Raw genomic sequence first — 14183 nt, 5'->3', positions numbered from 1 at the left:
GCAATTTGCACTCACCCATTTCCCTAGATTTCCAAAGCTCTGTGTTTGCCACATGCTAGACACAGAGAGGACTGAAACTTGATATGTGAGTAGGGGACCTAAGAGTCTACTTGTCTTCAAGATTTAGGTCCCACCTCGTCTTCCACATGGCAGAAAATCTTCCTACCATGGGCCTGTAGGAACTGAGCTCCATATACGTACATGTTCATTTTCTGCATTCCTTGGAACGGCCCAGAAAAGTTTTAAGAGGGCTTAAAAAGCTTGAAAAGGGTTTGAGGCTCCCAGGTCCGTGTCGAGCATGTAACTTTACTTGGGCAAACACAATGTCCTCCACTCGATCAATTCAAAACATATCCCAAAACCTGCTTGCCTATAAATGAAATAAAACAAGATCCCCATAAAGAAATGAAATTGCCTTGATACAAAAACCTACTCAAGTGAAAATTTTCAAACTCAACAACAGCTGCTTAGCACAGTTGGTGAGCTGTGGTGCGCTTCATGCCCCCACCCCAGTTTTCCCATGTTAGCAAAACTAAATTTATCCATCAAGTACATTTGTCGGGTGAGCTCCCTTGTAATATAATTTAGGATACAAAATGCTAACCTCACAGATTCTTTAAGCCTCCTCAGCCTTGCAGCAAAATCACCTATCAGAAAAATAATTTTAATTTTCCATCCCCATACTTTAGAGGGTTCCCAATGCCAAAGGATCCCATGTGTATAGAGCAGTGAGCGACCTGCATAACAGATGCTGTGAGGTTAACAATGCCCTTCAGCATGGCAGCTGTATGTTTTCCCCACTCCCATCACCTTTGACTGACAAGGTTGGAGCAAGTCTACCACCTACAACATCAAATGTTCATACCAGAGAGCAACATTCAACTAGACTCAAGAGTGAATCGGTCACAAAGGAGTTACACAATCAAATGCAGAATTCCATACAGATACAAAAGGGAGAGACTTAAAAGCCTCCCAAGTCTATGATTTAGAATGCCATGAAAACATACAATATGTACCCTATGGTTGTATTACAATCTGGTTTTCCACTACTCTTCAGGTAATAACCTAATGCGTGTTAAGGTTTGCCTTTCCTACAAAGTCTCCAAAATCCTGTGTGCGCTTTACAATATAGCTTCAAATTATATCAGTGTCATCTCCAATCATAGAGAGGGAAAAAGAAGCAATAGCTACATTGAACGATGAAGAGCCCACTTTGTCCACGTTCTTCATCTCAAAATCTCCTTCCTGTATTGTAATGAAACTATATAAATCAATGACATTTTTCACAGACAATCTGCTGGTCCATAGTATGTGCTTATTTTGACAAGTTTTCAGAGAAATTTTAAGTATGATAATTTTAACAAAAAGCCGCACAGCAATAAACTGAAAATTTCATTACAAGACTCATTGATGACCATATATCAAGAATAAGAAAAATATGCCAATCTTAGAGACTTAAAAATTATGAAAAGCAACAGTTCATTCTTGTTCTCTGCAAAGATCATTAAAGAACCAAACTACTTGGTGATCAATATTTTATATTGAAACATGCAGAAATTCCCATCTTACCATTCTCCCATTAGGAGTATTTAATGGACATGCAGAGGAGTACTCAAATCCAGTCTGAGGAAGAATAACTGGTTGTTCTCCTATAACTCCAATTCCCCTGCCAGAAAGAAATTTCAAGTTAAAAACATTTTGCGTAACATGCCAATGAAAGAATATGATGCAATAAAAGGATAATAATCTGACAAGAAGATCAGGAACAGTATTTATAAATATAATAATAAGAATGAATGATGGAACCAACCAGACATGCTCAACTTTCCCATTGTCATCAGTGATGATCCAATGCCTCCTAAGAAGTTGAACAGGGCGATCTGAATTATTAGTAATTCTGATCCTATACGCAAAGAAGTACTGCTCTTTTGCAGGTTGGCTCCGACCCTCAATGTACACACTCCTGACCTGGACCCTGATCCCCTGAAACACCAATAGGGGAAAAATGTTGAAGCAATTAAATTATTACTTAGAGAAAAGCATTGGGACCAGACAACTGAATTATTTTATGGATTCATGTCATATGTAAAGAATGATCCACATTCCTACTTGACGAATAAATACCGCCATCCACACCTAAAGAACTTAATTTTTGGGTATTTGCTATTATCTATAAAAACTTCATTTGCAATGGAGATAAGACTTGATACTTCTCGTCCAGTACTCCAAATATAGGTAAAAACATAAAACACCGAATCACCTTTTGGATGTCTAACTCATCTCTGCAAATAATTTATGCAATATACGAAAAATAACTGTTATATCTTTTAGACATGTTGCATGAAAGGATAACAAAATTATCAGGAAAATTTTGTAACATTTGTTTTTTAAATTTTATGAATTACATACATATATTCCATGTATCTGAATATGAAATACCTATATATATATATATTCTAACATGTATCTAAATGCAACCTTAAATAGAACAGAATAATTATACATCAAAGCATTATCATGTACCTCTATAGACATGTCAGTGTGAGGGTATCCCTGGCTGCCTTTACACATCTATTCAGTGAATCCCAATTCTGTGGAGAAACAACTTTTTTTTTTTTTGTGTGTGTGTGTGTCTTGGGGGGGGGGGGGGGGGGAGATGAAGAAACACATGCTTATTTTGTAACCACCCCATGGTTGAGAATATTGAACACTCAATGCCCCACCCTCCCAAACCCACTAAAGTTGAGAGTAATAAGGATTGGTACCCACTGTCCTGTAACTTAAACTTGTGGACCTTTAGGTGTAAACTGGGTGACTCAATCAGCAGTTCACCAACGTCTTTTACTTTAAAAATTCAAATTTTATAAGGAAAACAAAGCAAAATGAGTACTTGTTAAGCGACGTGTTTGTTAAAAAATGAGGGAAAATAAATTATATTGCTTGAAACTTTGGGTGAAAATATATGATTTCATGTTATCGTCCAACAATAACCCTACTAATAGGGATGCCAAACAGAAATCCTGCTTCATCAATCCACTATATATAGCATAATATATATGAGGAAGGTTTTAACTAGCTAAAAAGATATAATTCCTGAAAGGAGCTTTGGCACTGCATTCCAGTCCAAAGCCTGAAGATTGGTAGTGGGCAATTGAAGTTGTTGCTAAAGCATTTACAATTTTCTGTACAGAAATGTAATTGGGTGTTCAAGAATGAATAAAGGTCAATTACAAATAGGTATCAATTTCCTACAGTACAAATAGGGAATCCAATATATTGCGTACCAAGAAAGGAAATCATTTATTGGAACTTATAGACTTAAGCAGATCAGATTGCAAAACACATAGATGTAGCAGTTCTTTTTACATATAAATCAAAACTTTGACTAATGGAAATCAAGCTTACAAGTCCCAAAGAAAATTTTGCTGTAAGAATTAGATGGTTATCTTACCAGGGTGGTTGCATCACTTGAACATTTAAGGAGTGAATGAGGAGAGACTGACTTTATTTCATTGCGGTATCTAGCAGCATCCTGGAAGATAATACACAAGGCAATAGAAACATAGAGAAGTCAGTATGCGTGACAGTTTCTGACTGTATTTCAGAGAATAACATCAGTTAGATTTCAGAGCAAAACAATTCCAAGGAGTCAAGAGCCAGAGACTAAAAGTGATGGAAAATATTATAGTCATGTCCCTGCTAAAAATGACCTAGACATCCAAAACAACCAAAAGCTCTTCTAAGACCCATTTTTATCTAGTGCACAAAATGTGAATATGAAAATTCATTCATTAGAAGCATAAGCCTTCACACAATATAGTGCGTTTTAGTATCTGCAGTGTACAAACTCCAGTAATACTAGGATTTTCTGAACACTGACTAAGGTAAATGTAAGTTTGATCAGCATTTTAAGTTCAAACACGATGAGGTAATTGTCATACCTCTTCAAACTTCACAAGCTGCAGGGAGTTAGTATTTCTTTGGTCCTAGGGGAAAGATTGGGGATGGATATAAAGCAGCTAATTCCCGTATTGCAGACAGAATCTGATCTTATTCAAATTGAAGACACTGATCTTTGTTATCAGAGATTATCATGGCTTATGCTACTTAAATCAGAATATGCAACAACAACGTGATATAAGAAGAGACCACTGTCATTCCTCACAAGGATATTGACTATTGATTACTTTCAAGATATAAGTGGAAAGGTTAACGTGCTGTCCGTAATGCACAAAATAAAACAAGAACAACAAAAGAATAAAAACAATAGAGGCCTCCATGAAATAAAGGCCAGGGAAAACTTTTAGCTTCAATCTTGGAGGATGAAGATCATTCATCATTGGGAAAATGTTCTCTGCACCGGGGGTGCAAGCTGTGCCCAGACACATGGGGGTGGCCAAAATGAACCCCCTGAATGGCTGAAATTACCACCCCATGTGTCTGGACGGGGCCTGCAGGCAATGCGGTGCAGAGAACATCACCCCTTCATCATTTTAGCGTTTTTCTTTTTCCCCCTTGTTTCAAAGGGTATTGACTATTGATTTCTTTCAAGACATGAGTGGATAAGCTTTTCTAGAGAGACGTCTCTCCATAAGAATTTTCTTCTTTCCCCAGGAGATGAACCCCTTGCATAAAATGACCAACGGACTAAGTAATTTTTATCATTGCTCATCATACATAGAGGAATGATGACTCTTTCTATCCCATTTTTCTCTCCCTCTTCTCATGTTCAGGGTTATTTGATGAACAAAGCTGTGGAGACTGCAATACTGCCTATTGAGAGAAATCTATCCAGAAATGCCCAAGGACTGTGCTGAATTTGAATACAACAAGGTCAAAGGGCAGTTTCCCCTAACCCTTCTCCTGCTATTAGTGTGTCTTTCAGTACTTAATATTCTATTTTCTTGCATTCCAAGACTGCGCAAGTTTCTGTGGTTCACCGTACTCCAATCATTCGAGTGCACAAATACTGGGTGCATAAAGCTGTTGTTGAACCCTGAATGTTGCTAGCAAATAAGGTCTTCCTAATTCCTAGCCTCCGTAGTTTTAGTTTGATCCAATTCATTTTATGTTTCTGATGCAAACAAGACTCAAACTTGACCTTCCAAAAGAGATGAAATTATCCCTGTACCTCAAACCTCTCATCAGCGATTGCCTCTTTCATCAATCTTCTAAGGCGCAAAACGGGCTCTTCTTCTTCAAATGACCTCAATGAATCCCTAATTCTGGCCGCTTCCTTGTAATCCTGCAATGTCCACAAACTTGATAACACTTAAACCATAAAAGTTTTCTCAACATGTCGGAATTCTAAGTACGAAGGAAATCTTGTCAGTTTTCTAACCAGAAAAAATTGCAATTAAATCCGAAGCACCTCAAGAAATCCATAAGTATTAAAGTAAATAAATTAAAGGGGAGTGGGGCATGGAGAGGGGAAGAAATTGAAACCATCAAAACCCAGCACCATAGATAAAGGAAATCAAAGCAATTCCCATATACCCACCTCGGATTTGGCCGCAACTTCCATCTGCTGCTTCAAAAGAGCATAAGTTTGGGTACGATAAACTGAGGAGGCAGAGGTCCGATTCTCTCTAGCAGCTCCATTATTATCCGAGTTGCAAGCCACGATCTTACATAAATTCCCTCTTGCATCTCTTACTCGTCGACGAGGCCAAGACCTTGTCGTTACGTTCAGCTCTGTGAAAACCTTTAGGTTCAACGATTGCATATTTGCTTTCTAAACTCTTTACTTCCTTTTTCTCAAAACTTCGAAATCCACTGCAACTTTTATACGTTTATGTAAGCCGTCCGCTACGCTACATCCGTCATAACGCGCCATTATTTGTTGTAAATATTTGAATTTACTTAATTAGCCCTACCATTTCAACTAAACCCTCAACCGGGGCCATCCGGTAAAAGCTGACCACGAACCTGCTAAAATTGGTCCAGCCAGAAGGTCCGACCGTCTAAGACCAAAAACTAATCAGGTCTTTATAAATAAACTGTTCCACTGGACTGTCACTCTTGGTTTAAGAGTTCGGAATCATGATCAGCCACAACCGATCCTAATCCTGAGCGAACAACTCTTCGTTGACTGACTACTGCTTCGTCGATCCGATCAATCCCAATTCCTCAAACCCTAATCAGACCATTGCGGTTTGGGAGGACTCTGGTCGAGACGTGGTTTGGATTCTAGATTTTGGGAGCTAACTGAGAACCTAATATCCATAGATGTAATTGTATCTTAAAAGAGTGACATTTTCGGTAAACTGGTAAAAAAGGTTCTTGCATTATCCCGTTTTTGTAGAAGAGCCACCAAACTAAACATTCTAATTTTGCGGCTCTCCGATTTCTGGAGAAGAATCTGACACGTATCGCTACCTGGTGCCAGTGAAACAGATATTTCCTTTCGCGCGCAAGGGAATCTCTCCTGTTCTTGTCTGCTAAGAGCCGTGAATTCTTCCACGTGGCGTTCAGAGTTTCATGTTTGTGGCCATCGTAGCTTCACATGAGAGACGAATACGAATCGATGCCATTTAATTCAAAACCGTCTGATCTTCTCTATTTACAATGTGATTTACGATCATCTTACGTCAGATCGGAATCAAATCACCTTGATTTTCTTACGACACCAATCTAAAACGCGAGATAAGACAATCATGTGATGCGGAGAGTCGGGAACTGCAACTCGCATAAAGATTATAATTGTCGGTGCGGATTCAAGGTATGTTCATCGTTAACCCGACCCAATTCCAATCCCAGATTTAATATTGATCAGCACCATGGATGGTTTTGTAAGTTCGCTGAAGAAATAAATAACCTATACTCAACTCAACATCTATTTACTTGATTTGTGATATTAGAATTAGGAGAAAGTTTTTCTTCACCATTTGGGAATGGCTCACAGACTCAATCACCATTCTAAAGTCCTAAAACATGTTTTGTTATTTGTGAATGGCCGAACATATCCCCTGCTATTGCACAATAGAAAGAAATCCTCTCCAGTGAGTATCCGACGGTTGGAGGAACTCAGGGTGTGTGATCGGATATACGCTAGAGGGATTGGCGCGCTGGAGAGGATCTGGGTCCATTGCACAATACCCTCTTCCACCAATTTGAAAGTTGCGTTCAAGGGATAACCTAGTCCTTTATTATGTGTATATTAAATATATTATATCAATGGTTATACTAACTTATATCTTGATACTTTATCTATAGCCTTATCTTGTATAAGGTGGCAAAACTTGAAAATAGATACCTTGAAATAATTTATTAATAAAATGTTCAACCAAAGAAAGTGAGATTATGAAAGAGTAATACGATGTGGAATTAGATGACTACTTGTATAAAGAAGGTTGTTGAAAATATCCTAAGAGAATCAAAAGGAAAACATCGTTCCTCTAAGGAAACTTGGTGGTAGGATGATGAGGTTCGAACAACCATTAAGAGTAAGAAAACTAGTTTTAAAAACATTGCAAAGGACTAAAGAGGTAGATGATTTAAAATGTATAAATTTACCAAAAATGAAACTAAGAAAATTGTGGAAAAAGGCAAAGAAATATAAAATCTTTATAACAATCTGAGAATAAATGAAGAGGAAAAAATTATCTATAAGATAACTAAAACGAGGGACATGAAGAGTAGAGATCTTGACCATATTAGATGTATTAAAAATAAGGGAAAAATATCCCTGCTTGGTGGTGCCCTCTACGCCCTCTCACAGGGCGTCATGAAATGATGCCCCTACCCCCTGGGTAGATACCCAAGCGTGCTCTCCCACTGGCCCAAATGCTGTTGTAGGGACCGTGTGACCAACCAATGATCTCATGCCCTAAAAATAAAGGTAGTAAATTACTGATAAGGGATGTGGACAATAAGGAGTGGAGTAAAGACTATTTCTATAGCCTACTAAATGAAGAAAATTCAAGTCATAGTGTCTCAGAGACTGAATGACACTCCATACCATAGATATGTACGAAATATTAAGGTGTGTGAAGTAAAAGAAGCTTTAAGGAAGATGACTGTAGGCAAGGCACTAGACCCAGATGAATTGATGAAGTTCCAATAAAATTGTGAAGAGCTTAGGAGTCTATGGGAAGGTGTCAGCACCCCATCTTACCCGATAAAAATCGATTTTCTATTATAGATGCTAGATGTTGAATATTCTCTCTTTATGGTGTACACATAAAATGACTATACAACATGCATTCTATTTACATTGTGCATATTAAAACGGAAATCACAAAGGACTACATTGTAACGATAAAAATGTAGCGATTATTGTTAGAATCTTATTCATAATATAATTTTATTGAATATAATTAAATCCTTAAACCAGGCTAATTAGGGTTTTGGTCTAATAAAGAGGGTCATTGGGTTGGATTAGGAGTCCTATGTGGATTGGCTTTGGTGTGGGCAAATAGATTCCTACTAGGACTATGATGAGAGAGGCCTTATAGGAATTACTATATAAAGAGAGCTAGGTTCCCTCTCTACCCATCACAACAATTATTCTCAATCTTTGTCGAGGAATGCATTCTGAAAAGAGAGGGAGATATTCAGTGTTCATCATCCCTGTGCATACGGCATTCTCATTAAGCCAGTTATCTTTAGGCACAGAGGGGAAGCACCTAGATCTTTGGTCATTATTTTCTGCTGCGATTATCATCACTATGGATTCGAAACAATGTTAGTGGTTCTATCTCTGATTCTCTAGTATTTGTTTGATTATGTTATTGAACGTCCTATGGAAATCCTAAGTTTTATGGTTTTGTCCCTATTTGGATCAAACTATTCTAACAATTATACCTTTATACGAAAATTCCTTGACTGTTGGTGGTCCCCTGACTCAGATGGAGACTGATGGATGAATCGTCACCGGTTCTTCGGACAGAATGACGGCTTACTGAGGATGTTTTTTGTTATCCGCACACGAACAGAATAACGACTGTAAAAGAGAATTTTTGTTACCCGTATGCGAATGGAATAACAGCTTGACTGGAAGGGGAGCACTCGTTTCCCAAATGGGGTAATCGACAGATCTACCCATAGCTTAAGAAAACTGTTCAAAATTAGGGGTGTCAATGGGTCGGGTTGGGCCGGGCCTGCCTAAACCCTGACCCGACCCTAGAGGCCTTAACCACGACCCTGACCCGACCCGCCGCGGGTCGGGCCGGCGGGTTGGTCTTGATTTATGGCACCGTCCACGTGTCTCATTAGACCATGTTTTTGTAACATAGGATCTCAACCTATGGGACAACTAATAAATATGTTGAAAAAAATGGCGTGTGTATAAACTCTCTCTCTAGTTTATCGTGTCCCCTCAATAGGCCTGGAAGCTTATAGGGGCTACAACTAAATAACAATCATGTCGGTGACTCTTTTTATGGTCCGATCAAAATAGTAGATGATCTACTCTTTTTATGGGTTCCCACTTCATGATGATGACAAAGCTAGTAGTTATCTCTGTACAATTCTCTTTTTTTTTTTTGTCAAGAAAATACTTATATTAAGTATATAATATATATATATATATATATATATATATATATATATATATATATATATATATATATATATAATATTATATACCTATAATTAATATAGGGTGGGTCGGGTCGGGCCGGGCAGCTAGCCGAGGATCTAAACCCGACCCGACCCGACCCTGCCAGTGTCGACTATAACTAAACCCAAACCCGCCCTCGGGGTCAAAAAATCGGGTCGGGCCGGGCCGCTCAGGCGGAGTTCGGGCGGGTTCGGCCAGCCGGGCTTTATTGACACCCCTATTCAAAATCACTCAAAAATGGTTCAAGAGAAGGTAAAAGAGCTAAGAAAACGGACTAGGACCCTCTCCTTCACCCTATTTCTCCATGAAAATGAGGGAGGGGGACCTCCCTATTTATAGGGGTACCCCACCAATCACGGCACCGTGGTGGTCGCTCATGGCGTCGTGAAAGACCTCCATAGCGCCGTGGATGATGTCACCAAGATGATGTTTGCCCTTTTCCACAGTGGAAGGACTTTCAGGGCACCGTGGAAGGCCTTTCACGACGCTGTGGTAATCCACACGGCGCCGTGCTTAAGGTGTGACATCACCAAGTACTTTTGGGCTCCAAATGGGTTTCTTTGGGCTTTTTTTTGGGTCTGTTTGGGCCTATTTGGCTTTTTTCTTGGGCTTTTTAAGGGTTATGGGTACGATATCTTCCATCTGTGTCCTGCTGTCATCATCGCCAGTGGTGGTGGCAATTTCAGTGTCTACAGATGCTGTAGCGACTAATCTAAGAATTGTGGAGGAGGGGGGGGTCAAGGTAGTGAATCAATTACAAGTGGGTTGCATCAATGATTAGTTTTAAGCCCTTTTATTTGCTTGCATATATCATAGATTAATTAACCAGAGACATTTAAGATGAGGTTCCTTGGTGTATATTTTTTGCTGATGATATTATTTTGGTGGATGAAACAAAAATAGGGATTAGCACAACATTGGAGTTATGGAAATCAGCCTTGAAATCAAAAGCTTTAAAAACCAGTAGAACGAAAACATAGTATACAATGTACAACTTTTGTTACAGTAGGACAGGTAATGAAATGGTAAAAATTGGTGAAACGGAGATTTCACAAAGTGATTTTTTAAGTAGTTGGGCTCAATGATAAATAAAGAAGGTAATATAGAAAATGATGTTTTATAAAGAATTAAAATAGGATGGTTGAAATGGAGGGGTGTGTCCGGAGTGTTGAGTGATTGACGTATTTCTTTAAAACTTAAAGAAAAATTTTATAGGACAATCATATGATCAACTATGATGTATGATGCATAAATATTGGATAGTTAAGAAGCATCATTAGATAAACTCAGTGTAGAGGAAATGAAGATGTTGAGATGGATGTGTGACAAAACTAAGAAAGATAAGATGAAGAATGATTATATTAAAGCTAATTTGGGAGTCGTTCCAAATCATGTTAAGAAACGAGAAAGTCGTTTAAGCTGGCATGACCATGTTCAACAGAGGCCTTGAATGCTCCAATATGGAGGTGTTGCGTCAAGAAATCGCCTGGTGGTCCCTTCGAGTGCCGTAATCTACCAAAGGACCTGGGTGACAAAAGAGAACCGGTGTGGTTCCGGACTAGGACTCTCCGATGCCTAAGTTAGATCTCTCTGAGCAAACAGATGAATAGTTAGAATTCAAGATGGGGTAATGGAGTAGAGTACCTTCGTATTTATAGTGGAGTGTGGCGGTGTGGAAAGTCCCAGTTGATGATGAGTAGTCCCTTGTAGTAGGTAGACATTCCTAGTTGGTAGGATTCCTCTTTTGATTGGTTGCTTTCCCACGGGAGATAGAGTCCCAGTAGGGAGGATGTTCCTGGTAGATAGACATTCATACGTCTTTGTGTGTTGGATAAGGTCCTTGGTGCATGAGTCCATCTGGAACTGTGTTTCTGGTAGATGGTACCCTCTACCCATGAGATGATGTATATCTTGTCGTTGACGATAGTAGCCTGCGTGTAGTACCTGGACTTGGTTCTTGGATTTCTTTGTTGGTCCTTTGTCTTCCGGGCTAATCAAGTGAGACGTAAGGTAGCTGGGCTTGAGATGGTCTTCCCTCTAGTGTCAGGACACGTGGCGGCTCACGATTGGTCCGTATATTTATGATTTATTAGGAGGAGTGATTTGATTCAAATTGAAAGAACTAAATAGAACCATGAGTAGACTTAAAATGACCCCAGGAGAAATGGACCTGAATAGAACTGATTGGACCCAAGGCCTCAACCCAACCTGGCCTATCCAACTATGAGCCAGAAAGAAAATCACAACCTTAGCCCTTGCCTAAACCGTGTGCTGAAAAACCCAGTCCAAACCCTAAAATTCACAACAACCCTAATAAAAACCTAGCGAACTCTTGCGACCTCCATTTGAGTATTCGTTCTGTTTCTGCTTCTTTCGGCGTTCAAGCTCTGCAACTATGCAGATCTTTGTGAAGACCCTGACGGGGAAGACTATTACACTTGAGGTCGAATCCTCAGACACCATCGACAATGTGAAGGCGAAGATTCAGGACAAGGAAGGCATCCCACCGGATCAACAACGCCTCATTTTTGCTGGGAAACAGCTCGAAGACGGCCGAACCCTTGCTGATTATAACATCCAGAAGGAGTCGACGCTTCACCTGGTTCTTCGTCTCAGAGGAGGAGCCAAGAAGCGAAAGAAGAAGACCTACACTAAGCCCAAAAAGATCAAACATAAGAAGAAGAAGGTGAAGCTCGCCCTTTTACAGTTCTACAAGGTTGATGATTCAGGAAAGGTTCAGAAGCTGCGGAAGGAGTGCCCTAATCAAGAGTGCGGAGCCGGAACATTTATGGCGAATCACTTCGATCGTCATTATTGTGGTAAGTGTGGATTGACTTACGTTTACCAGAAGGCTGGAGGCGAATAGAGGTGTTTTAATCGGTAGGAATATGTCGAACCTTAACCTTTGGATTGCAAAGGGGAAAAGTGTTTTATTTCTTTTACTCGGAAACTCGGTAGGATTATTTGAACCTGAACCTGAACTTTTGGTTTATTTTGTTAGTCCATGGATTAAAAGACTATTCATTTCAGGATTTTGATTACTATGTCCGTAATTGGATGTGTGAAATACTGGGAAATTTTATGTTTTTAGTCATTGTTTATTGATTTCAATCTCGTCTATTTCCGAGCTCATAAGTTCTTAATATTTGATGAATGAGTCAAATATTTTCGTGAAATTTCGTGCGGGCCCTTGTAATTCAGGACTACAACATTGATTCTTCTTACCTGGACCTGTGGTTGAATGGATCAGATAACATTTCTTAGTTTATATTAATGTGGCATGTATGGTGTTGCTCCCCATCAGGTATTGCAGCGTTATCATGTCGGATTCCTTATTCTTATTGTTATGTTGTATTATAATTGTCAATGAGACAACTGATTGTTTCACTCTTGATTCTAACATTGAGATGCGTCCTACTCTTGAGAAACATGTAATACTCTTCCTTCTTGGATTGCTTCTTGTCTTTGTAAATGTAGAAATTATCTTTATATGCTCGTTTTAGGTTTAACTTATAATTTTGTTTAAGAACTGCCTTCATTTACTTGAGCAATAACATTTTAGTATTGAAGGTGGTGGTTTTGTTGTTGAGTTGGTTGGATTTGAGTCACTTGTTGCCAAAGATGGCTTCCTGGCGTAACTATTTTCGGTTAATTCCTGATCCAAAATCTTTTATAATTCATTACTCCCATGCTTACCTCCTGAAGACCACTAATCATTTTATTGACAACTTTCTATTGCATACTGTTTGTCTTCAATTATCCTGAGGTGTTATGGACATGTTCAACGGAGGCCGCCGGATGCATCAGTTCGGAGCCTAAAATGATCCTAGGAGAAGTGGTGAGGAAAAACATGCATAGTTAGGTATTGTTTCTAGTGTGACATCGAATAGAGCTGAATGGAGGGCAAGGATCAGCGTAGCCAACCCCAGTTAGTTTGTTTTAGATTGATTTGTACTTGTAGTTGATGTGCTCCCTTTCTTTTATTCTTATTATTAATCCTTTTTTTGTGTGTAAGAATCCATGTAGCCAGCCCCATTTAGTTGGGATAAGACTGAGTTGTTGTTACTGTTTGTCTTCAATTGCTTAGGTTCAAAGTTTGTGTATTCCAGTTTGATATTCTGGTTGAGATCTTATTAATGAGCCTATTCTCCTGATATCTTGGCTATTAAACCATAATGAATTGGGTACCGATGCCATTTAGGGCCGGCCGATTATCTCGAGAGTGAAACAGTAGTTCTCATTGAAAGGTTTGACTAGATAGGTCGGGTTGGATTATGATGCCATTTAAGCTTTTGATGATTTACGAGTTTGGAATAAGTCAATTCACAGTCATTTGTTTTTTAACAGAATTGTGGGATTGAAGCTTAAAACCATTCTTGCCCTGGGGAAGGACCCCCCCCCATCCCAATTGTGGGATTGAAGCTTATAAACATTCTGGCCCTGGGGAAGGATTCCCCACCCTCCCCCCTTGTGGTATATATTATTAACATAGAAGCAGGGTTGACGGATCTAATTGCCATTTGTATTGATGGTGTATGTTGAAGGAACATTTTTTTAGTCCTCTCCGAATCAATTAGGGTCATTATGTTGTCTTTTTCCATTTTGAGTTCAAACGGGTAAG

General features: G+C 39.2%; 2 protein-coding genes across 2 annotated transcripts; one reads left to right on the top strand and one right to left on the bottom strand.

Moving 5' to 3' along the window:
- Window positions 1-981: 981 nt before the first annotated feature.
- Window positions 982-5757, bottom strand: LOC122638377. The gene is made up of 6 exons (XM_043831306.1): window positions 5501-5757; window positions 5132-5245; window positions 3452-3532; window positions 1811-1983; window positions 1570-1666; window positions 982-1245 (listed from the first exon to the last, which is right to left on the bottom strand). The coding sequence occupies exons 1-6, from the start codon at window positions 5723-5725 to the stop codon at window positions 1135-1137; spliced, it is 801 nt and encodes a 266-aa protein (XP_043687241.1). The 5' UTR covers window positions 5726-5757; the 3' UTR covers window positions 982-1134.
- Window positions 5758-11885: 6128 nt separating this feature from the next.
- LOC122638379 (ubiquitin-40S ribosomal protein S27a-like) lies at window positions 11886-12430 on the top strand. Its single transcript, XM_043831308.1, has one exon. It carries the CDS (start codon window positions 11958-11960, stop codon window positions 12426-12428), a length of 471 nt encoding a protein of 156 aa, XP_043687243.1. The 5' UTR covers window positions 11886-11957; the 3' UTR covers window positions 12429-12430.
- Window positions 12431-14183: the final 1753 nt, after the last annotated feature.

Source organism: Telopea speciosissima, chromosome 8 (assembly GCF_018873765.1).
Source record: "Telopea speciosissima isolate NSW1024214 ecotype Mountain lineage chromosome 8, Tspe_v1, whole genome shotgun sequence".
Lineage (NCBI taxonomy): Eukaryota > Viridiplantae > Streptophyta > Magnoliopsida > Proteales > Proteaceae > Telopea > Telopea speciosissima.
The sequence above is the reverse complement of the archived record's forward strand: the minus strand, read 5'-3'. Positions and strand labels throughout refer to the sequence as shown.